The sequence below is a fragment of the Orcinus orca genome, chromosome 19 (genome assembly GCF_937001465.1).
Source record: "Orcinus orca chromosome 19, mOrcOrc1.1, whole genome shotgun sequence".
NCBI classification, from domain to species: Eukaryota; Metazoa; Chordata; class Mammalia; order Artiodactyla; family Delphinidae; genus Orcinus; species Orcinus orca.
This window is the reverse complement of record NC_064577.1, coordinates 43,598,972-43,624,817: the sequence shown is the minus strand read 5'-3', so window position 1 is coordinate 43,624,817 and position 25,846 is coordinate 43,598,972. Positions and strand designations below refer to the sequence as shown.

General features: G+C 41.4%; 1 protein-coding gene across 1 annotated transcript; it reads right to left on the bottom strand.

Annotated features, from left to right (window-relative positions):
* Positions 1–99: 99 nt before the first annotated feature.
* KPNB1 (karyopherin subunit beta 1) lies at positions 100–25,777 on the bottom strand. Its single transcript, XM_012537741.3, has 22 exons — positions 25,416–25,777; positions 25,253–25,311; positions 22,876–23,058; positions 20,218–20,418; positions 19,163–19,315; positions 17,399–17,458; positions 16,532–16,621; positions 16,076–16,186; positions 15,216–15,317; positions 13,745–13,969; positions 12,341–12,532; positions 11,407–11,537; positions 10,188–10,335; positions 9,770–9,841; positions 8,399–8,543; positions 6,746–6,828; positions 6,147–6,254; positions 5,622–5,765; positions 5,403–5,508; positions 4,628–4,742; positions 3,809–3,970; positions 100–3,140 (listed from the first exon to the last, which is right to left on the bottom strand). Coding segments are annotated over exons 1-22 (2,631 nt in total). The 5' UTR covers positions 25,456–25,777; the 3' UTR covers positions 100–3,139.
* Positions 25,778–25,846: the final 69 nt, after the last annotated feature.

Below are 25,846 nucleotides of genomic sequence, written 5' to 3'. Positions count from 1 at the left end.
TCACACATCTATCACCACACGCACCAGCTTCTTTCAAACAACTCATTTCACCTCCAAGGAGGTGACACCGTCTGGAACCAAAAATGAAGCGGCAAAATGTTGAAAATAAAAATAAAGCGGACTTTATTTAGAAGATAAAGGTGGTGTTATCAGTTTTGGTTAATAAAGTTGGGCTCAAGTGTTTTAACAGGTCTTTACTGCCATCACAGACTGGCATGCCAAGGGCATTCTGAATGCCAATTACAGACTGAAGTTGTTTCAAAATCCAAGATGCTGTCAAAATCTGATGATGGAGCTTGGATTTGGATGTTTTTCTTAAAGTTGGACTGACACATTTCTTATATATGAGTGACTAGATTACTTGGTTCTGAAAATGAAAACACTACACTGAGCAGTTCCCCTCCTCCACAAGTCCGTAAGGCAATGTTGCAGTTGCCTCTGACAGCCAAAATCTCAACGTTTCAACAGGGGAGCTAAGAGGAACTGGGAAAATGAAAAGCAAAATTAATAAATGTAATTGTAATTGATATAGGCAGCTGCCACTTGTGGCAAACCAAAGCCTAGTCCGATGCCTATTTTCTTCACATTTGCACTGCCATCTTACCAGACAGTAACTACATTCTTGAAGGAATGTGCCAAGACTAGAGTGGGGAAGGCCCAGACAGTGAGTGGGCAGAATGCATTTTGCATCCATTTGCCTTAGGTGGTACAATTAAGGACAAATACCTAGTGGGAAGACCCACTAGCCAAAGGTAACTAGAAAAGAGGGTAATAAATGCATAACCAGTGCAGAGTAACTGCGAGGCACCAAGACCACAGTCCAACCAGCCCATTTTCCTCCTCTCCATCACTGAGTGGATCTGGGAGAAAGCATTAATAACAGCACTTGTCAACTGCTTCCCTGGAACAAAACATGACAAAACACACGGGTTTTGTTTTCATTATGGTTCTCGGTGTACTTTATTCTCCTGCTGTCTAGCTAAGCAGCCCACACAGGACAGAAATGGGTAGCACTGAGGAATGATCAGATTTTTTTTTCTCCCCAATATTCCTGCCCCCTCCCTAAGCCCTGACCAACCCTTATCAGGAATGGTTAGTATATCACCCTTTCCCTCAAGAACAACTAAAATTTAAACAAGGCATTATAGGGCCAGGTCTCTTCAGAGGGCTCAGGAGCTGGTGTGAGCTCTTTATTCACAATGGAGTGTCTTTCCTTCAAACACCTGGATTTTTTTTTTTTGTACACTGGTTCATAGATCGGCACTTGACTTTGAACCTGGCACCAAAAGGCACAATATCTGATACCCTGTACAAGAGCTATTAGAGATGCTGCCGTATGGATGGGCAAAACTGAGCCAATCCCGCTTATGAATGGAAGGCTTGAACAGGGAGTTGGCAAAGAGAAACATGTAAGCCCATATTTTTTGCTAGAATGGAAATGAAAGTGGGAAATTAAGGTCTTTTTAATCCTCCAAATACCTGGAAGCAATTTAAAAATCTTTCTTGGTGCTTTTGAAAGCAGCATATTCAAAATGCCAGCAAAAACTCCTAATAACTGCAGAACCAAAAGGGGATCAAAGCTTACCAACATCCCTCCTTATTGCTGAAAAAGTCTAAAACCAAAATTCAGGGTGCCCTGTTTCCTTGTAAAAGGGAAAATAATTAAGTCTGATTTATCATCATAGCACATCACACTTTAAAAAAAATATTACAGCGTGTGACCAGGGGAATGTTTTGACACCATTTTATTAATCTTCAACTTCAGTGGAAAAATATAACCTTTTTCAAGTGCCATTTTCATCACAAGAGTTCTAGCATATATATATATGTGTATATATATATACACACATATATATTCCTTTGTTTTGATTACTTGGTTTTGAAGTGCAGCAAGAGACCAATACCGCATTATAATCAATCAAATAAAAGAGAACAGAAGGCCAAGCAGTTTCCAAATGGTTATTTTATCAGATTGTTTAAACATTAAATTTATCCTTGTTTGCAATCCAAAATAGTTACCTGAAATTTGCTGTTTGTGTTTACTTTTATGGTATGTTTGTTTTCTAAACTCTTTGGCACAATTTTCTGGGGGCGTTCAGACTGCCAAGATACATGTCAGGAGAGAACTTTTCTTTTGTGCTGCCAATTATGAGCATTTAAATTTTGGTTTGTTGGGTTGTGGCTTTCTTTTGTTTTCGAAGTCTGCATTCTTTATTTGTAACAACTGTATTTTTATTTTTTCTATATCCTCTAACTCCAGAGTTCCCCCCCCACCCCACTTCTACATTCACAGTTGAACCATATTATTAGGAAAGGCGCCTTGATGAAAAGATCAGGGTGGGAGCTCTGACCATTCGTCAGTGTTTTCCCTAGAATTAAAAAAAAAAAAAAAAAAAAGAAAAAAACCCAAAAAACAAAACCTAAGAGCGTCTTTCCTTTTTTTTCGTCTTATATCTCTTGTGCTGCATCAGTAGACAGAACTTCAGTTAGTTTCATGAAATGCAACATCCTAACCTCTTTTTTTCTGGGAAAAAGAAACTGCAATGACTTGAAGTTGAGAATGTGGATACCGCCTCACTCACACACACTCATTCTCAGACTGTAAAGAATCCCTCACCCTCCTTTCAGCCAGCACGCATACAGTACCAGTACCACGTGGCAAAGGTACACCAAAGGTGGGCTTGAGACCCAGGCTCCATCTTTCTCATCAGTAGCAAAGGCCAGGATGCCTTTTACAACAAAGCACCACAGCTGAACCCAGTCCCTCCTCCTCTCCCCCAAACTAGTCATTCCACTCGGCACCGGCCAAAAGACAGAAAAGCTAGTTCTAGCCTCTCCTGGGAAGAGAGAGCTTTCTTTTTTTTTTTTAAGTAAATCCACCATTTTTCTCTTTTCCAAGATGGCCGACATTATGGTTTTCTAAGAAGTCAGTGATTACTTAGCTCACTAGCAGCGCTGCTGTTGATGGCTGCAGCTGCTGCTGTGGCAGGATTTTCAATGTGGTGTGTTTTCAAGCCTCACTCACTCATCCTCTCATTCCCAAACATTCAGCATCCGTGCACACTCCTCACTTCCGGGTTTTTCAAAAGATTGGAGATTTCCAGTGGGGGTCTCAGGTTATCATCCCAATGGTAACAGATCTAAAAACAGATTGGAAAAAAGGTCAATTTTTGAAATCCCATATAGCCAGTAGAGCCAAACACCTCTCTGATTCCTACAATTAAGTGCTTATAGACCCGAATGGAATTTGTCAACTTTTCAATCATTAGCACTTAGGAAGGGTAGGAAACTGAAAAGATAAAACTCAAAATAGCCAATTTTACTGAGATCTGTGGTGTAAGATAACTCACTAAGTGAGAGGAAAATAAATTAAAACTACATTTCAAAGCAGAGGTCAGACAACTCCGACTTTGGATATCTTCTGTAAAAGAAAGCAATGTCTCAAAGCACTGCAGTAAAGAAATAAAAGAACATGAGGAAAGAAATACAGAGTAGAAAGAGAATTTTGGGAAAATGCCATTATCGATGACTTTATTAAGGTCCAAAATGATTTGGGGACTTCAGTGAATTCTAGTTATGTAATTTCTGTTCTTTATCACCATGAGGAACCAAAAATGTGGCTCAAGGAAAGATTGGCTGCCTGACCCTTCCACTAGTACAAGGCTGAGGAACAAAGGCCTGGCTCAGAAGCACTATATGGGAAAGAGTACAAAACACCTAAAGAAAGCCCTTGTCAGAACAGTCTAAAGAAAATGTACCTCCTCCCCAAGAAAGAAGAAGAAAGAGGGCAGAGGAGACAAGCTCTTACCAAGCTTGGTTCTTCAGTTTCCTCAGTTCTTTTGTTGCCCATGTAGCAAGGGTTTTTGCTTTGTTAGTCTTCGATCTCCGTCCTTCAGTTAACAGTTCATGGATCATTGGCCTAGCTTCTACTAATTTCAGTACATCCTTCCCAAATGCTGTACACAAGTCCCTGTGCAAAGTAAACACACCTGAAAATGGGCTCCTGGCCCTACAACAAGATCTTGTTTAGAACCTTCCGAACCAGTGCTAAGCTAGCTATGGGTTTCTTGGTATTTACCTACTTTTTAAAGCTGGAAGAAAATTTAAAGATAAGTAAGTCTAACACCTGCCCTCAACAGATTAAAAAAATGAGGTCTAAAAAAGTAGAATAACTTACCCAAGGTTCCACAGCTAATTCATGGTAAAATGAGAACTAGACTCCAGGTCTTTGAGCTGCTCAAAACCAATGTTCTTTCTTCTAATGATACCTCAGAAACCCTCAGTAGAGGAGGCTAAACAGAGGCAATTTGTTGACCAACATCAGAATAGGGGATGGACATAGATCTGATGCTGCTTCTATAATCTCTGAGAGCTCACTTCATAAGAGTTTGGTGGGGAGAAATCAGAAATCTGGAGGGTCTGAAATGAGATTAGAGCTAAATTCTGGAATGAATTATTATCTGAGAACTCAAAACAGGACATGATGGGTTCTATTAAAGAAAGAAATCCCCTCTGTACCAAAAAGGTGGGTAATTGCCATCCAGGCTACTCTCAATATTCTTCACTACACGTCTTCTCATTTTCCGGACACATTCTATTCAGCTATCAGAAGCAGGGTATAACCTACCCGATCAGTCCAGCAGCACAAGCCACTACTCCGTCTGTATGATCCTCATCTCCAGCAATGTGGTCAATGAAAGACAGAATAAATTCTACTCTGGGTTGTACCAGCATCACATCCGCTATAAAAGAAAGAGGTCTGATGAGGTTGTCCCACATTTGGCAGGACTATACCCTGTTTACACCCTGTTTCAAAATTCCCAAATACTCTACTCCCATCAGGCAGGTTTTGGGCTGGAGAACTAGTTGCATACAGTTATACCAAATTGTTCTTCCTCAGATTAAGATGTCATTCTTCAAGTCAACAGAAGAGGCAGATACTCCTATTCTTATAAGCAGATATATATATCTGTAGAAACACAAATGGAACCTTTCCTCTAAGCCTGTAATATCAAAGGAGTGAAGTACAAATATTTCCCCAATCAATAACAAAAACATCAGTTGATAGAGGAAATCTAATGCCCCCAATCCTTCAATTCAGATGCATGGTGGGGGTTAGGGAACTCCCACTCAGTGTTGGCACATATGCAAACAGCAGCAACAGCCTTGCTGGATCCCATCCCTTGCAATGCTCAAGAAATGTGAAGCAAGGTAGCTGAAGAAGCAGGGATCAGAAGAGTCTGTATCCTCCCTCAAAGCTACTCCCTTCATTAGAGCACTGTTCCTCCTTCTCCTCTTCTTTTAAGCAATAGGTGTTAGTTTACAAGTAAACTACACAATGAACACACAGCCCATTTGGCTAAGTGCACACTGGACTAAGTCAACTGGGTTGTATACTCAACGGTGTACGTTCTCCTGGTCTCCCTTCAATCCCTGGACAATTCCAGTATAGGCTTCCAAGCAGCCTTCCCTTAGCTCATTCAGATAATCCACCATGTCATAGTCTGACTGTAAGAGAAAAAGAACAGAATCTCCATCATATCGATGGCCTTTAGTTGTATATTTGTCAAAAGTCCTGCTCCTCCAGTCAGGGCTGGACTTAAAGATAGCTTTAAACTTACCTTGTCCACCTGGGCTTGGGAGGCCTGCTGAAGAGTATTCAATACAACCTCTAGATATTTTTTAAACTCTCCACCAATAGCAAGGGCAATATCACCAAACACTGACAGAATCTGTGGCTTCACAGACCTGTGGACATTTTCATTCTGACAAGGAGAAAAAAAAAAATTTAGTTCTGTCCAAAGATTCAAAAAGCTTTTTAAAATAACCAACTACTGATATGTCTGGTATAGACCTTAAGGAACATACACAAAAATTAGCAATGCTTACCTCTAGATAGATTATATATTTACTTTTCCTTTGTACTTTACTGGTCCCCACCTGCCCCACTCAAGTTCCATGCATTGACCATGCGTTCCTTTAATTAACTTCACATTCTTAGGTTAGAATCATCTTGCGAAAATGAACAATTCCCTTCATAAGCCCACAGCCAACATTCTGGGACATATACATTCCCTGTCACGGATCTTGATGTTTAACTATCTTTCTAACCAATGGTAAATTAGATTGTGTGTATAGACACTCACCCCCAAGTTCTCCAGTAAGAGCTGCATCACCTCATCACAGAAAGGTAAGATGTTGGATTGCAGGGCACGGCATAAGTCTCCCACTAAGCCCACAGCTGCCAAACAAACCTGCCAAGAATCAAGAAAATGACCTCTAGAACAGAAAAGGCTGCCTGCAGGGGTAAGGCATGATTTTTTACCTAGCTACTGGTCCTTTATCACTTGAACCTAGAGTCAAAGAAGAAAAGACCCTTCCTCTCTCACATTAGTTCATTTTTTAACAACCAATATGGCAGGAAGAGAACTAGGACTATCTAATCTATCATTAAGAAAGGACAGAAAAGACAATATTCACCAGGGATGGTGGTGGCAGAGGCGGATGGTTTACTGAAAACAAAACAAAACAAAACTCCTTCTTAGGGTGCTACTCTGATGTGTCTAATATCCTGTCCTTCACTGACTATTTCTAGTTCAGACACTCAGGGCAACAAAGTAGCTCAACCCTTGGGGTGATACACAGGGAAATACTACCTGGGCTACAGGATCCAGACTTTTGTACTACAATGACTACCAAGTATAAATGAGAATATAAATGTATTATTGTGAAGAGCACAGCTTACCTGGTACTCAGCATAATTTTTCAATCCAATGCCCAGGAAGGGTTTAAAGGCCTCCATGTACTTTAAGAATTCACCACCCAACACTGTAAAGAAACAAACTATTAGCACCACAGGATATCACAGAAGAGAACAAAAATAACCATCCTAGCTCTCCCAAAATGTATGCACTCCAGTCAAAAGTTAGGTAGAATGTGAGTTAATTACAGATTCTATCACAAAGACTTAGGGCTGCCTTGGACAAGCCAAATTCATAACTGCTAAAAGGGCCTAACTCTTATACCCTGGAGATAATGCCAAATCTCCAAAGAGTGGGATTTCACTCTGGCTGAAACTACCAAGTGGTATGGCCCTCAAGGAATGCCAAGGTTAATTATGAATTGCCTGAGCTAGTGATATTGCCTCTTGTCCACCTCTTCATCTGATTATAACATGTCCTCTTTGGAAGCCAGCTATTTTTTTGGCCTCGCCGGGCAGCTTGTGGGATCTCAGTTCCAACCAGGGATTGAACCTGAGACCACCAGGGAACTCCTGGAAGCCAGCTTGGTCTCTAGCCAATTCCATCAAGGACTTAATAAGCCAGTCAAGAAAAGCTGTCTGGGTTTCATATCCAAATCAGCCACTCCAGGAACCAAAATCAACTTCTGTGCCCTGCCAGGGTAATCACATGTTGCCAGACCAGTTGCACATAGGCTCCTTATGCTAGAAATGGGTCTGCCTTAATAATACACCTTACAGGGCTTCCCTGGTGGCGCAGTGGCTGGGAATCTGCCTGCCAGTGCGGGGGACATGGGTTTGGGCCCTGGTCCGGGAGGATCCCACATGCCATGAAGTGGCTGGGCCCGTGAGCCACAGCTGCTGGGCCTACGCGCCTCACTGCAGAGCCCGTGCTCTGAAGCAGGAGAGGCCATTGCAGTGGGAAGCCCACGCCGCAGCGAGGACTGGCCCCCGCTTGCCGCAGCTGGGGAGGGGCCCACGTGCAACAACGAAGACCCAACGCAGCCAATAAAATAAATAAATAAATAAATAATTCTTAAAAAAAAAAAAACACACCTTACAAACCACCACTGAAGAAGCATTCCAGGTTTCTGAAGTGCTCTTTAATGTGCTTTTAATGGCCTTTCAAGGAGCCTTAAGTCAGATATGGCTTCCCCAAAGCAATTCTGCATAGTTAGACATGTAACACCCAGAAAATCAATTAATTCCTAGAACTCGATGTTTCATTCCATTCCATACCAGGCACCATATTGCGTCAACCTGAATCCAAAGCATTACAACCCAAACCAGAAGGCACCAAGTGCCAGGAAAGAAAATAGAAACCTTTACTTCCTCCATGCTTTACAGGAGCCAAACCTCAATAAAGCAAGTAGACTTTAGGGGAAAGAAGAACCTGATGAATTTGAGGTAGGTAACAGTTCCCTCCACCCCCAGAAAGGTTGCCAATCTGAGTTGCAAATTGGCTCCCCATTCACTTCAAGGAGAGTGGCAAGGCAGTTATACACAAATTTACACTTATGTTCAATCCAGCTCTGAACTGACTCAATACCCCAATAAGTGAGAAGACGGGACTATGCTTTTTTGCAGTCAAAAATTCTTCATGGCCATTGATACTCTTGCATTCTAAAGACATTCCCTGCCCAATTTTGGCTCACTGACCTTCCACCAGTGTGCTAACTGCCATTAGGGCATCCTCTTGCACTCCCCCAGACCCAGCTGTGCTTTGGAACATCCTTAACAGGGAAGCCATGACCACATCAGAGATCTGCAAAGCATCTTGATGTTGCACTTTCCGGAGAACATTCTGTGAAATGAATAAGAGTTCAGAATCTGTTGATTCCAAACCCTTCAATCAGAACACCATACTTTTTTTTTTTAAATCAATTAAGTCCCTAGAATTCTTTTTTTTTTTTTTGGGGGGGGGGAAGGCTTTTTATGCTCAGAAGTTTTGACAGTGCAAATCATCTACAATGAAACATACATTTAAATATCTCATCTATTTCCCAATTCAGAACAAATACAAGATGATCTTCCATAGTGCAAAAAGTCATCTCCTCTGTGTTTTATTTAAGTCTGACAAATCCTTGTCAGCAGCCTCCATAATCTAGTTGTACTGGAATGGCAGTTAAATTATTTCAGCTTTGAATAAGGACACGTCATATTAGAGTTCTTACTCATAAAACAAAAGAGCAACCCTTTCTATAGCCTAACCCATTTACAGATGATGGTCAAGAAACTGTCTCGATAAACTGAAACCCATCTGACTTTTCCCAATTCAATATTCGTCAAACCTCCCTCCCTACCCTTTAATTTGTTTCAACTAATGTTACTGGATCAGGAAAGACCTCTTAACAGTCATGTTTTAAAAAATAAAGTTTGGAGTAAAAAAGAGAACGGAGTCATAGGTAAGATGACCTAGTCAGCATCACTCAATTCTAAAACCTAGTACCCACCTAAGCACTAGACAAGTTCCAAGGTTTTCCTGTTCTTGGATAAAAAAGGGAATAGCTCCTCAGCCACGCCATGACTCCAGTCACGAGCAAGGAGTTAACAGTTTAATTTTCCCAGTCTCTCCTCAGAAAAAGTCTACTGTGAACACCAAATACTATAAATTATAATAAAGTTTCCAACAGCAATTGTTTCAAAAGATGATGGTAAAAACACAAGGCTGTATTTTTAGCTCAGTGAACCATAGCTGGGAACCAAATCTGACTGGGCTACACTTGGACAACCCAATGAAAACCAGACTAAAAGTTGCTAATACAAAATAGCTGCACAGCTGGGAGGACCATCACAAATGGAGTAGTTTCCTTCCCTACACTGTACAAAAGACAAACCTCATTTTTACGGACAGACAAGAAAGGAAAATGGGAAATTACTCTCCTAATCAATCAGACTAAGGCCTTTTGAGAAGAGCTTCTGACCACCATCATCTATAACATCATCTTCAGAGTTCTGTGTGTACATGAACTTGTCATCCTGAGATGATTCTCTTCCCTGGAGCTATTAAGTGATAAGGCACCATCATACCTGAAGAGTTGCGCAGAGTAAAGACTGAAGGTCATTGAACTGGATCCTATCCGATGTGCTCTGGATATGCGACTACAAGAAAAAGAAGATCATGTTCTGAATAAACACCTTCTGAAAGGGCTTTAAACTCCCTCAATGCTTCCATTTTTGCTGGGTTTGCCAGGACCACTAAATAATCTTTACTGGTGCTAATGCAGGAAAGTAAATAAGCTTATATACGTACATGGTGTTACACATGTATGAATAAACTGTAGCAAACAATACAATTTTAAGTTGCAACAATTTTTGTATAAGCCTTATATCTTTCTGAGAACATATATGCTTAAGCACTGAAAAAAAGAGAACAGTCTTGAAACTAGAGCTCTGTGTTAAGTACCACACCCTTCCCACCAGGAACCAGGAACGCCCTCAGTCTCACCTCCATCTGGAGCACCTGCTGTAGTCGTTCCATGATGACTAGAGTCGTTTTCTGAACTGCAGGGTAACAATCCTTGGCACTGTTTTTCACAATTTCCATCAGAGATTCATACGCAGAACTCCTCAGGTTGTTCTGGTGTCCATCAGGTCTGTAAGGAACAGACAGCAAAAATCGTAAAGCCTTAACTGAGAAAGGACAGAGAAGTCATTATAATATAGAAACTCTCTCACTGAAAATAACCCAGAAACCGATATGGTTGCAGACTTGATCTGAGTTTGGCAAACACAATACAGCCTGGAACCAAATTTTCAATCTCTGAGCCAATGACTACGTTCAATATGGTTTCCAGACCTGTTTAAACTTTAGAATGGCCCTTTTGGAAATGGGCTAAAATTGTAGGAAAAATAGTTAAAAATGCTGAAGAACCCATGTGGATAATTGAAGAGGCTGCACAAGTAGCTATGAAAAAGACAACTTGGGAATTCCCTGGCGGTCCAGCGGTTAGGACTCCGTACTCTCACTGCCAAGGACCTGGGGTTCAACCCCTGGTCGGGGAACTAAGATCCCACAAGCCACGTGGGGTGGTCAGAAAAAAAAAAAAAAAAAAAAAAAGATATATCAATTGTCTTCATTCATCTGCGAGATGAAGAAATGAACTAGTTAAGCATGAAGAACTGATATCCAGCCCTCTTCCTAATGGTTTCTTTTGAGCATGGCTTTAAGTATAGCTTACACAAAATCACAATAATTAAAGGTTGTCCCCAACTTATAACCCCTTCAAACTACATTTCCAAAGGTCATTTATAAAACAACTGTATTTAATGCCAAGTTCCTCACCCAATATCATAAATGGTGTTTAGTAATCTGGTATGGCAACTAAATTCATAATGAGAGCTACTATTTCTCTTATACCATAATCAAATACTCCTATTAACTGTAGACACTGCAAAATGAAGGCACCTCTCTAGGTCAACTACTCTCTACCTGTAGAGAAATGAGATTATTTTCTGACCTTAGTTATAAACCGTACAATTCTAAGGTAGTCGAAAGTCTACATTTCTTTCCTCACTCTTATTTAAACAATCTAGAACAGGATTCTTTTAATTTCTCCTATTGCAATGTTTCTATGATTAGGTTAAACAGTCCCTACACAAGAGGCAAAAGGAGTTGGATGCAAAGACACCACTCATTTCACTCATTTCTGTGTAGTATCAGTTACCTGTCTGTGGTCTCCAAGAGCTTCTGAACTATAAGTTCAAAAGAAGAAGATAAGCAATAGGTAGCTGGTTCTTCCTGATCATCAGCTACATCTGCAGCTTCATAAGCAGCTTCAGCCAGACTGGAGAAAGCCTTAAACCCAGACAGAGTAAATATTAATTAAACTTCAAAAGAATCCCACTCCAGGATTACCTCATTTTCCCTTAAGATACCTTGGGCAGAGTTCCTTTCCAACTGATCTAAGAATAAACCAATGGCAGTGAATCCTCAATTCTTCCTATCCAGGTCATCTCAAGACAACTTAACATGTACAGCTACCCTTAAAATTAAATAAACATATGTATGTACGTATGTTTCTTTATATTTTGTTTCTGCTGCCTAATAATCTACACACAACTCTCTAAGCAGCAGAGTATTTTCACCTACCACGAATGCCTGCCACTTCATTTCTTCTCTTTCCATTCACAGAAAGCCTCTTTGTCCCACTCCTTCCTTATTTTACCTTCCTCCCCCAAACCCCAAAGGTCCCTAACAAACTACATTCAGCCTATACTGACTCAACACTGAGCTGCCTACCTTCCTTCCCTCATACCCCCTTCTCAGCAATGGTTACTTTTCATGGCCAGCAACTCTCTACCTTAATCAAAATTCCTTGTCCCCAAGCAACTGAAGAAAAAAACCCAAGTCCAGATAGTTTTCCCGCTGGCTTAACATGACTCTTCTAAATGGCTCGGGAACCAGTCACCATGAGACAACAGTTCCCACTGGGTCATGCAGCTCACATCTCCCCCACATTTTAATTGAAGAAATTAGAAAGGAGATGCTATTCAGAAAAAGCCTTCTAGTGAGGTAGACCCATTTCTCTCCCACACCTCCTACTTCCTTGCCAATGGCTTGGCCAACCTCCTTATCTCACCAGGAAGAAAATCCCTCACCCAGCACACATTTGAAGCCACTCTGGGTTCAGCACTGAGGCCCTCAATCAGACACTGCAGCAGGGGAGTCAAGTAGACATCATTGATGGCAGCTTCGGGAAGCAGTTCACAGATTCTGCCCACAGTCCATGCAGTTGTGTCTCGAACAACTACACTGGGGTCTTTCATTAATTCTATTAAGGTGGGCATAGCCTGAAAATACAACAGTTATTGGCAAAGCAAAACAAAGATTAAAGTTCATGCTGACTGATACCTCAGAAGAGGAAATACTGATGTTTGGAATTTAACTCAAAGTATCAAGATGGTTTTGTCATTTTATAAGACATGCTTATCAAATATCCAACAATATAATAAAAGTAACTGGAAAAGTGAAAAAGTCCTCCTCTCTTCACCAAATCCCAATACACAGTTTTATTAAGAGTTTGGTATGAATACTTTCAGCAATCTTTATTGAATTACTCAGGCAGAGATCCCAGGATGAAGCTGTGATGGCATTTAGCTATTCCTGAACGGTTGAGGTCTATATACACTAAGCTCAATTAAAATGTACTCTTGGGCTTCCCTAGTGGTGCAGTGGTTGAGAATCCGCCTTCCAATGTAGGGGACACGGGTTCAGTCCCTGGTCTGGGAAGATCCCACATATCGCGGAGCAACTAAGCCCGTGCGCCACAACTACTGAAGCCTGCGTGCCTAGATCCCATGCACCACAACAGGAGAAGCCACGGCAATGAGAAGCCCGCGCACCACAACGAAGAGTAGCCCCTGCTCACCACAACTAGAGAAAGCCCACGTGCAGCAACGAAGACCCAATGCAGCCAAAAATAAATTGAAAAAAAATATGGAAAATTGTTTATGATATAGCATTTAGTGAAAAAACAAGTTTTAAAACTATTTGTACAGTAAAATCTCCATCCTGTTGCACATACATGCACACTGTTATCACTGGGCAATGGGATTAAAGGTAGCTTTTTCTTTTTGGCCTTTTCTGCATTTTTCAAGTCATATGATTTTTGTAATAAAAAAAGAAATATATTTTATGCCTCATTGACAGCGAATAGCTATCCACAAGTAATCTTTGTGGATAACTATTTACAGCTTTGTTTTTAAAATAAAGGCAAGGGCTTCCCTGGTGGCGCAGTGGTTGGGAGTCCGCCTGCCGATGCAGGGGACACGGGTTCGTGCCCCGGTCCAAGAAGATCCCATGTGCCGCGGAGCGCTGGGCCCGTGAGCCATGGCCGCTGAGCCTGCGCGTCCGGAGCCTGTGCTCCGCAATGGGAGAGGCCACAACAGTGAGAGGCCGGCGTACCGCAAAAAAATAAAAAAAACAAAGGCAAATCTTCAAGCAAAAAGTTTAAATAAACAATAAATATCCCACTTTCCACCCACAAACTCCCTCAGCTTCACCTGTATAACTAGTGGTTTGAGCTGATTGGGCTCTGGTCCTTCCAAGATACAGCCGAAAGCCATCACTGCTGCATCCCGGTACCGCCAATCAGGGTTCTTGATGTGTTCCTTGATGAAGGGGAGGACATGCGGGACAATGTCATCTTCACAGCAGGTGGCCAGGAGCATGAGGCACACCCCAGCTGCTTTGCAGGGGTTCCAGTCGTCGTCATCATCATTTTCATCCTAGTGAAAGAATGTGGCATTAATTAAGTTTTTGTTCAAAGAATCACTTTAACTCAAAAGGTCCTCTGACTACTCTCAAATATCATTACAACTTAAGTTTTGGGGAAGTAAATAAAATATAAAACCTTCATATCTTTATCCCTTCCGCAAAGATTCATCACAGCACAGCCTTTGTTAAACAAGATGTAGATAGAGGGAAGATACTTCTTAGCACTATACAATGAGATGAACAAACTCCAACTACATGCAATAAGGATGAATCTTGAACACATAAAGTAAAAAGCAGGGCAAAAGAATATATGCTACTTGATTCTAGTTATATAAAGTTCAAAATCAGTCAAAATCTATGCAGTTAAAGGTGAGGGAGGAGTTAATGACCAGGAAGAAGACACTGGGGGGATGGGGGTGGGGAGTGTGGTTCTGGTGTGCTAGTAATTATTATTTCAATAAAAAGTTAAAAAACATTCCATTCAGATCTCCCTTGAAACTAGAATTCAAGGTATATCCTTCTTATTGTGGCTGTTCACACCAGAGTAATTTAAGGTAGGCTGCTTATGCAACTTCAGAAAATTATATACCTAAAGAATGATTTGTTCCCAAAATGAGAAAAGCACAACAAAAATATACAAAAGTGAAAATACTAAGGTCAAAGATAGAAAAACAACAACTGTAAAACTAAAAGATGAGATGAAAATTTAAGGGAACACCCAGTCCATTTCAAACTAAGTGTATCTCTATTTATCTTTCAAGATCGCTCTATTAAGAGTCATGTACTTCCCTAAAAACAAATTACATTCCTGTGTACGAAGAAATTTTGCAGTGCTCAAAGTTACAGCGTTGTTTCCTCAAAGCACTGCCAGCTCTTTGATAATATTTCACATGCACCAGAAGAGATGAGGTGACAGAAAGAATCTTTCCAAACACCATACCAAGAAAAACTGTGATGCATGAAGCTGAAAGGGAACAATGGCAACCAAGATACACTTCTTATAAGATAATTTCTCTACTTACTCATTAAACCCACATCCCTCATGAAGTCTTGCTACAGTTATTTTGTCAGGCTGATCAAAAACTACTCAGAGCCTAGAGGATCTTACTGATCCAGCTCAGCTCTTCCCGAGGCATCTATAACAGAACATCAACTAGTTCAAGAGTTGCTGAGTTCCTTCGTGGCAACTGTTCCACAGCAAACCAACCGTTAACAAGGCTTCACAGCTCACCTGGCTAGATTTGGAAGGTAACTCACCTGTTTAGTTAGTGTCTGTGTGAGGATTGGAACCAGGTATTGTAGTGCTCCCTTGGCATAAAACTTGCTGGTGTGCTCAGGGGGCCGTCCTTGTTCTGCTGCCTGAGGAGAAACATAAAGCAAATTCTGGACAGCAGCAAACAAGCTATGATACTAAAGGCATACAGTGAGAGCTGCCCACAGGTCTGTACAGAAATACATGGAGCACATGGTAACATGCAGTGTGTGTGCTCTTTGGAGGCGCTCATTTTTGGGCTACTTCAATGAGATTCTTTTAGGCCATACATATAATCTACCTTAAAGGACCAAGGCAACCTTAAGAGTTATATTCTTTATTCACTAAGTGACCTCTGGATGAAGAGATGTATGAAGCTTACATAAAGATGCCAAAGATTGTGCTTTTTGTAGGACATAAAGACAATCAAGGTTGGAAACAAAGCTTGAATTCGAATTTGCGAGTGCAGAATTAACCCCTTTCTCCGTATCTAATTCCTTCACCAGAGTTAGTAAGCTATCAATTATACATCCCATGCTTGCATTAGGCCTTCCAAAAGAAAATAATTCAGCATCAGATGTCACCTGGTTAAAATGCGACTTCCTGCTGCCCCCTTGTGTTCACAGTACTAGTATTTTCAACAAATCCTGACTGGTAAAAACAGGAGATGCTTCATTCCTGATCTGTCTCCCTCATGAGGGCCTTTGGCTAGCAGAAAACCCCAAATCTCTACAAATGGAGATACCCTCTAAGCCCGGTCACAATAAAGCTCTCCCAGAGGAAAAATAATATCCACAAAAGAGGTAAGTCCCAAAGCCCAGTCAGAATGACAGCTCTCCCACCACATGGACTCTCCCAGGCTCACCTCTGAAGCTTCAATGGCCAAGTCCATTTCCTCATCACAGACATTGGACCAGAATTCTATCCCTTGTAGGGCCACCTCATCAATATCACTTTTCATTGCTTCAATTGTGATCTTAAGAGAGAAAACACAACACCCCAGGTCCCAAATAAATGCTGGTTCAAGTTTGACCCCTCCTATAATCACAGATACTCAAGTTTCAAAAATGTATATTTATGAAAGCTAGGTCTGAAATGAAAGGTAGGAAAAAGATTTTTAAAATATACTCTTCTTATTAGTACAAAGGTAGCACAAGTTTTCTTGGCACACTGCTGATGAACTTAAATCTAATACGCAGACTCAGGGAATTTCCTTGATTTCACAACATTAAATAATTACAGAACTGACGAAACATCAACTAAGAATAATGGACTTTTGCAATCAGCTCTATGCTCAACTACATAAAATAAAAATACTTACTGCAAAAAGAGCAGGACCCATATATGTCTCCATGTACTGATAATATAAGGACATTATCTTCACCAGATTCTGTAAGGCAGCCACTCGTACCTTTTGCAAACATCGGATTAAACAGTTTACTATTTAGTTTAATAACAATGCAATCTGACAAAGGGAAATAACCACTTCACTCAAATGGGTTAATAATCTATAGTGTCAATTGAAGTGTATTTCTTTTCCTTCTTTTTTACTTTAAAGATATCTGTGGAACCCCTGGCAGGACTAAACTCACTAACGCCCTCAGACTGGATGTTACTCCCACCGGCTTCAAGGGTCAAGGTTTAGGTTACTGCAATAGGAAAGCTGTTTCAACGGCTACAATGGAAAACAATCGCTTGAACAACCTACAGCAATTAAATAGCAAGGCTGGGCTTCCCTGGTGGCGCAGTGGTTGAGAGTCCGCCTGCCGACGCAGGGGACGTGGGTTCGTGCCCCAGTCTGGGAAGATCCCACATGCCGCGGAGCGGCTGGGCCCGTGAGCCATGGCTGCTGAGCCTGCGCGTCCGGAGCCTGTGCTCCGCAGTGGGAGAGGCCACAACAGTGAGAGGCCCGCGTAGCGGAAAAAAAAAAAAAACAACAGCAAGGCTGATCAAAAACCATTTCTCCCTTAAATCTTTTTAAAGAAGGTGACAACTTCCATCATGTTAGCTTTCCAAGGACTATTCTTCCCTCTTCTCCAATTCAGTGAAGAAAAATTCTTATTTAATAACAGTATTAGTCAAACCTATTTCTGAAGTCACCAGATTCCAACATTTCAAACTACTATGCTAGAGTTAGCATTTCCTAGGAAAGACAGAAGACAAATTTTTCACATGACCTCTCACTTACCCTTGTATCTGGACACTGTGTGGCTTCACAGACCACCTGCATAATAAAGTGCCTTTCGGACTGCAAAAGAATAAAAATAAAGAAAATGAGAAGAGTATAAACCACATATATGAAGATTACTAGACTATCCCTTCAAAGAAAACTCTCACTCCCTCAGGGACCCACACAACCGTGGACCAATCAAGCAGGTTTTCCCGACACAGTAATGGGACTATGAAGGCTCTACAGAGTTTGCCCCCAGTGTCTACTATATGACCTGCCCTCTAAGGAGGTCCTGAATCTTTTAATCCCCCAAATGACCTTCACTAACAAGACTTGAGGAAGGAAGCAGACAGGAAAATGTAGGTCACAGGATTGAAATAAAGATGGCTAAAACAAAACAAAAAACCCCCCTACAATTAGGAAAACCCCCTTCCTTGTATTTAAAATTTAAGAGAGGGACTTCCCTGGTGGTCCAGTGGCTAAGACTCCGTGCTCCCAATGCAGGGGGCCCAGCTTCAATCCCTGGTCAGGGAACTAGATCACGCATGCCGCAAGTAATATCCCACATGCCGCAAGTAATATCCCACATGCCGCAAGTAATATCCCACATGCCGCAACTAAGACCCGATGCAACCAAATAAATAAATAAATATTTTTTAAAAATTAAAAATAAAAAAAAATAAAATTTAAGGGAATTCAAACAAACCCAGATCAAATGTGGTAAGATACAGGAGAAGACTAATGAACTACATTTTCCAAGCAATTAGAATTGCAGTTTGCTTTCGTTTCTTAGACCTCCCTACTTTGTCCACTCTAAGGCCAAGAAAAGGCAAAAAGCCCAACTAAAGCATCAACAAACGTGCAAAAATGCTTTCAGACTATATCACCCAGCAATCGACTTCTGGGTATATATCCAAAAGAACTGAAAACGACTTCTCAAAGATATATTTGTACACCCATGTATACAGCAACACTATTAACAACAGTCACAAGGTGGAAGGAAGCAAAACAAATGCCCATCAACCAACGAATATAATGGAATTATTATTCAGCCTTAAAAAGAGAATTCTGACACATGCTATAACATGCATGAATCCAAGACATTATGCTAAGTGAAATAAGCCAGTCACAAAAAGACAATTCAAATACTGCATGATTCTACTAACATAAACTGTCTAGAATAAACAAACTCATAGAATCAGAAAGTATAAAGGTGGTTGCCAGGGATTGTAAAGGGGAAAATGGCGAGTTAATATAATTTCAGTTTTGCAAGATGAAAAAGTTCTGGAGATTGGTTGCAAAACAATGTGCATATACTTAACACTACTGAGCTTTACACTTAAAAATGGTTAAGATGGCAAACTTCATTTTATTGTACATTTTAACACAACTACAAATAAATAATAGGGGGAAATACTTTCAGGCAAAATAAACTTTATTTATTAATTTTCAAAAGCACTTTCCTAAGGAAGTATGAAACAGCCCAATTTGCATATTTTAAAAAAAATCCCAAAGCATACTCACACTTTGGACTGCAAAAGGGAAAACCTAAACCTAGAAACATTTTAGATCACATTATTCCCAAAAGCCTGATGAGAAATGGCAAACACCTACTCCATGGTCGTTTCACACAACACAAATCTTAACTAGATGGGAAATAAATGCTTCTAAAGAAGATGGTACCTTCTAAGTCATAAACTTAAAACAAAACAAAACAAAACTTTCATTTAACTCTCACGCCTCACCCTCTGAACCTACACCTTTTAATCAAGAGACACTTACCTCTTTGTCAAAGTTTGCTTTGGTGAACTCCAGTGAGTTCAGGAGTGCATTAGTAGCCGCTAGCTTCACATTATTACTAGGCTCTTCTTTCCTCATCCCCTGGATTATGGCAGTCAGAATCTCATTGGATTTATCCTGTAGCTGCTCTGGGTCCTGAAACAGCAGAGAAGTGCAGTGAATATAATAATTGAGCTCATGACTAATCAGCAGTCCTTTCAACTGTAAAATCTATTTGAGAGAGTATCATGAGACTTTCCTGATCTTTTCCCACACATTTCCATTTAGGGACAAACCACCTGCAAAATATCCCAGGGTCTGGTAGTCCAAAATTGAACTGAAACAAGTTAAACTCATCAACTTCATCTCTGCTTCTTAGCATAATGACTCTGGGCATGAAGTAATGCTGGCTTTTTTTTTCCCCTTCTGTGCAAATGGAGATGGCAGTCTGGTGTTTTTTTCCAGGCCATCTGTACCAACTGAAGTAAAGCTTCAGAACATCTGAGGACCAAGGATCAACACCTGGGTACATCTATGGAGTCTAAGTCCAGGTCAAGTGCTGTGGACTTCTTTGCTTCATCAAATCTGTATATCAAAACAGACACCAAGAGTAGTAACCTCAGCAGCAACAACAGTCCTAGGAGGGCTGCATTTAACATACTGTGTTGTGGCTCCAGTGGTTAAACCACTACAGCAAAAGCTGGCAAACTGTTTCTGTAAAATAGTAACTGAAAAAGTAACACAGCATCCTTGGTACATTGAGGATCTTCAGAAAGCCATCAGATCAAGGAGAGGAGAGAATATCCATGCCCCTCCATACAGGGATTTCCATCTTGAGTTTGTAAACCTTAAATCTCTTTCCTTTAGGGCATGCTTAGCAATATGAGGATAAATTAACTATCTAAATATAGAAGTCTAAAATAACAAATAAAGCAGCCCTACTTTCAAAACACTCTGCAATAGCTTGGTTTTCTTCATGATGATAAAGAATAATTCTAATACCATGCATGTTACAACTAGATGGAATCAGAGGTATATAAGTTAGATATAGCACTTACTATATCTTGGCAAATGTAACCAATAGCTTCCAATGTCGACTCTTTCATGTGCTCTGTGCTGTTGGGGTTTGTGACATTGGCCACCAGCTGAGGAATGAGTTCTGGCCATTGGTTCACTGGGATCTCTGCACAAGCAATACCAGCCACACACTGCGAGGCAGAACTAGGCCGGTAAGTTTCTGTGCCCAAAGTCTGCAAAACCTGTACGCGGGTACACACACAAAAAGACAAAAGATATCAATTTTAATACTACTTGAATATATTTTGCCTACCAGCATACCTCTTACATCAGTCTCTGAATCTTCTATAATACAGAAAAGTAGGAAAAGGCATATACAGTATAGGCCACTTGTTGGGAAAACAGCCAGCCTCAATACCAACAGCAGCACAATCAACACTGCCCCAGAGGCTAGAAATGAAACCAATTATCTCCTACTTCCAAATGGAATCTCCAAAGCCAGATACCTCACCTCAGTGTTCAACACAAGGTGAGAAAGTAGCAAAGGCATAGGTACAGATAAAGAATGAAGCCACAACTGACCCTGGGTTAATCATTACCATGATCAGCTAATTCTGTCAATGAACTCACTAAGAATCACCAGTCCACTCAAAAGGCAAACAGTTAACTGTTCCTGGCATGAATGCAGGACAAAGAGTAGCTGCCAGATATTCAGGCCAGCTCTGCTGACTAGGTCAGGTCACTTAGTATCCTGCTTTGTAGCTAATAATAATGAAATCCTCATCCTTCCCCCTTATACGGTATATCATCAGCCCTGCCCACTCCCAACAGCTCTACCCAATAACAGTTCTGATTGATTCTAAATAAAGGTTTTGCTCCCTAGGGCTACCAGAGCTAGACTGGACTTTAAGAAAGACTGTTATGGGGAAGGGGGCAGGGAGCAGGGATGAGATGAATTGTCCAAAAGGGCAGGGGTTGAACAGGTATGAATCCAAGTCTGACTAAGAAATCCAGGGTGCCTTTATACTGTATTGCACCATCTCCTAGTACATACGTGAATCCCATTCTATCTTTAGCTTTTCTCCTTTAAATTGCTTCTAGAAGACCATTAATTAATATTACTTGAGGTGATTTAGAGACTACAAATGTCTAAATCCTGACTACTGAAAGTTATTTTTTTAAAACTAGGGGTGACCCTAATGATAATAGTCAATTATCAGAAATAAGAGGAGTAAGAAATTAGCTCTCAACTGTGTCCAGACCCACATTTTAAAAAATAACCACCAGCACTGAAAAAGTATTACCAGATGTGCTATGAAAGGGAAAAAAACCCAAGCTAACTGCTATTTTTTTCATGCATGAAAGCTCAATAATGTCTATACAAATTCTTACTCAAAAATTTTAAATTTGGTGTTAAGATTGATGTGCCCCCCTCCAAAGTCAACTACAGTTCCAATCATGTCTTCTCTCATTTACTATTGTATAATTTGAGGAAAACGAGAAATTGAATGAATACAGTTAAGTACCAAGATTTCCAGTGATTATGGGACTTCCCTGGTGGTCCAGTGGTTAAGACTCCACCCTTCCACTGCAGGGGCATGGGTTCAATCCCTGGGTGGGGAACTAAGATGCCGCATGCCACACAGCGAGGCCAAAATACAAAAACAAACAAACAACAACAAAAGATTTCCAGTGATTAATGGAATAAACTTCATTTATATCAAATTACTGAAAGAAGGATTAAAATGTTATTATATAAGGAAACCCAATGTGGACAGAAATAGCTCTACATATTCCAAAGAAGATTCAAAATAAGTTGGCTTTTGTAACCTAGTTTCCTGTCATGAGTTCCTCCATGCAAGAGTGAAGAGGGAAGGAGGTACATAATTAGAAAGAGAAGTTACTGCCGTAAAGAGCACTAATTTACCTAATGCTGACACCCAGAACCAGGAAACAGAAGATTGATGTGCAGAACCACCACTAGCACAAGTACAGACGCAGAAATCCCCCCACTGGTTTCTCCTCAAATACCAAGGACCAACTGATGACTGCACAGATGTTTGACTTACTACTCTCTGTGCCTTATCCATGTAACACAGGCCACTAAAGAACCCAATTAAAAAAAAAAAAGCATATACGTCCATATATTCTGAGTTCTTTGCTGTAGCAAGAATTATGGATTTCTAATTCACCAAGCAAATCACAAGAACTCCATAACGCAGCGTAACAAGTGACATTCAATTTTCCTCAAAAAAATAAATAAAAACTAAAAATCCATCAGCTCACTTTTTAAACACCTTGACAAAAAGCCAGATGTCTCTAGAAGTTTCTCATTATTTGCTAAGTAGATAAAATCATGATTAATGTCATAATCTTATTTCACAAACTCTTTGGGCTTGAAAGCCCAGGAGATCATTTAATTCCCCTTCTGACTCCACACAGTGCCATGCCTAAATCACCAAACAATGAAACTATCTACAGCAGAAGTTCTGCAAGAGCTAAGTGTTAGTTAACTAAGCTCTAAATCACTTGGATAAAGACAGTTTGAGAAAGAAGACTTGTATCAAATACATTTTTTACCTTCAAGTTAAGTTTAGATCCCAGACATCTATTGCACTGTCAGCTCCTTCCCATGTAGATGACCAAAGAACTGACACTCCCCAGGCTAGTGTGACCAAAAGGAGATGAAAGCTACTTACATAATTTTTGACTTCCCGTCGAGCATTAGCATCAATAGCAAGCCACCTCTGCTGGTACTGTGTCTTGATATCTGGATCTTTAGATGTCAAAGAATTCTTGATTTGTAGACCAGCTGCAACTCTGGCAACCTGACTGTTTCCTGGATTTGCCAGCACTCTGGACAGTTCCACAAGGAAAGTGGGCTGTTAAGATGTGAATGAATAATACCTCTTAGGAATTTTACCAATTGAGAATAGCACCAAAAAACAGGGGAAAACCTAAAATTTTTAGGACATATAATATTTCGGAAAATGCCAAAATATCTACTTCAAGATTCCTATAAAAATGTTATTTGGTACATGAGGAAGTCATCCATCTTCTCACACAGACTCAGCATTTAACAAGGAGTTACAGATTTTCCTATCAACATCAACTAAGAGTGCCCAAATCTTCACATCAGATCCCCCAGAATTAAAGTAAGCTTGACAATCTGGTAGAGGATTCTTCTTCATACCTAGAACAAAACCCGGTACTCAGTAATTTGTATTTGTTAAATGAATATGTTATGACAGGGTAGAAAGTAAAATTGTTACTTTTAAAATTTAGATTAAAAAAAATCTTGGTCCAAAAAGAATGACACCCAGGGTGGCTTTTGATCTCATGGAAGCAGGTTATAAGAGAGGGAAGTACTTCTAAATGTAAAACATAGACTTAGGAGGCTAGTGTTCTCTAGTTTAGTTTTCAGTGTTTCAGCAAAATAACAGTGAAAAAAGATTTATAAGGGAAAAGTGATAACAAATATTTAGAAATAGGGGGCAACTGAAAAGATAAAAATGTCAAGGAAAATGACTTCATGTTTAATAGGCAAGAGTTAACACACTAAAAGTGTGCTATTAACAATTCCTTGAGTTGTTCCTATTCTTGAGTTGTTTAAACATTACTGTAGATTCTTGAAAAGTATACTCAATCTTTTGTACTGCTCAGGTCCCCAATTTGGTTTAAAAATTTGGTTTAAAAATTTTAACACACACTAGTCTTCTCTGCAAGAAGCTCTCTCCAATGGAAAAGCTAACAGGAAAAACTAAAAGCAGATAGTTTACCACTAACAAGTCCTCCAACCACAGTGGGAAATAATTCTTAAAGGTTTTATTAATTATATACCACTAAAGAATGTTACGAATGTTGGGAATAAGATAAAATGTTAGGAATAAGAGAAAAGGCTCCTTGCAAATTTAGCAAAAGAAGAAAAGAGGAATATATACCAAATGGAAATATTATCAGTCTATACTAGTGGATAAAAATCTTTTCTATGGAAAATTAAGGATAAAAAGATTAGTAGTAAAAACTAACACATGGAAAGGCAAAAAAACCCCACAAAAAACACGAAAACTCCACAAAACACAAAAAACCCAAAAACCATTCAAAGGCAGTTTGTATAAAATAAAAATACACCTTGTCACTTTTTTTTCTTGCGTTATTTTGCCTAAGTAACACAAAAGAACCCATCTGGTTACAGTGAACTATTACCTTTAAAAGATGTCTAGTATCATTCACCCTTCTCTCTGCTCCCCATCCCCCCAACAGGAGGGAATCCAAAGAGGAACATTACTGGCACATAGGTTGTTTCAACCAATACATCTCACAATTTTATACAGAGATCCAGTCTCTAGGGGACTTAACATTCATTTGTTCTGTACCCTTTAAATTTGAAAATATGAAAAACGAGGAACTTTCCTCTGGAAACAGGCCCGATCTCAAGGATGAGCCTCAGCCTGTTATCTGGGTGCAGATTTAGTCTCTACTGATTCGGGGGTACGCGGGGGGAAATACAAAAACCCGGGTGAGAAATACCCAGTCAAAAAAGGGAGAAACACTGCCGGAAATGGGTTAAGAGGCATTCGGGTGCAGGCCTGGCCATGAGCACAGACCAAGGGAGACTGGAAACGGTAGAGCTCTGGGAAGTAGGCGAACAATCACAGGGGCCACGGGACAGGAAGGAGAAGCCGGCCCCGGTACGAATAAGGCGGGCGGCAGGGTTCGTAGCTTCCACATGGCCCCTAGGCCCGGCTCCCCCACCCCCACCCTTGCTGAACACGCAGCGCCGCGCAACCTAACCTCCCCTCCCTCCCTCTTTCTCCCTCCTGCTGCACCGCCGCCCTCAGGCTGCACGCCGATTGGGTGGCAGTCACCCCGGCGCGCCGCGCCATTGGCCAGATGCCGGGCCCGGGGCGGGACACACCCACCGGCTTCCCGATGGCGGGGTTAGGTTGGACGGGGGGGAGGGGGACGGGATGGGGCGGGGTGGGTTCCCGAGGCCTGGGCCTCCGGGAGGGCGGGAAGGCCCGCATGCAGGGGATGGGGAGACGGCGGGATGGGGGACGGCGGGGTGGCACGCACCAGGTTCTCCACGGCCGCACGCTCCAGGAACTTCTGCGCCGCTTCCAGTTCCAGCCGATCTGGGGGGGAAGGAAAGTGGGAAAGGGGACAGGGTCAGAGGGGCCAGGGCTTCCCCTCCCCCCACCCAATCACCTCAGTTCGACCCCCGGCCCCCGCGTCCTACCGGGAGACACGGTCTTCTCGAGGATGGTGATAAGCTCCATGGCGGAGGTGGTGGCGGCGACTCCTCTTAGGACGACGGCCCGGCCTCTCGGGCGGCGGCTCTAACTGGGGATGGGGGTTGGGGGTCGGGTGGGTAGGGAGGGTGGGGTGGGGGGCGGGGGTCACCACAAGCCCATTCACCGGCTCCCTCTTGGTAGTCGCTCCAGCTCCCCTTCCTTCCTCCTTTCCGTCTTTCCTCCCTCCTAATTTGCTACTGGCGGCGGCGGCAGCTGCTCCTCTGACGGCGGGGGAGGGACCCCGGGGGCAGCTCAGAGCGCGGCTGGTGCTCGGGTGGCGGAGGGAGAAAGAAGGGAAGGGAGGCTGTGAGTTAACGGCGGCTCGCAGGGAGGGAGAGAGGGGGAGGGAGGAAGGCGGAGGGATATTCGGGCCGGA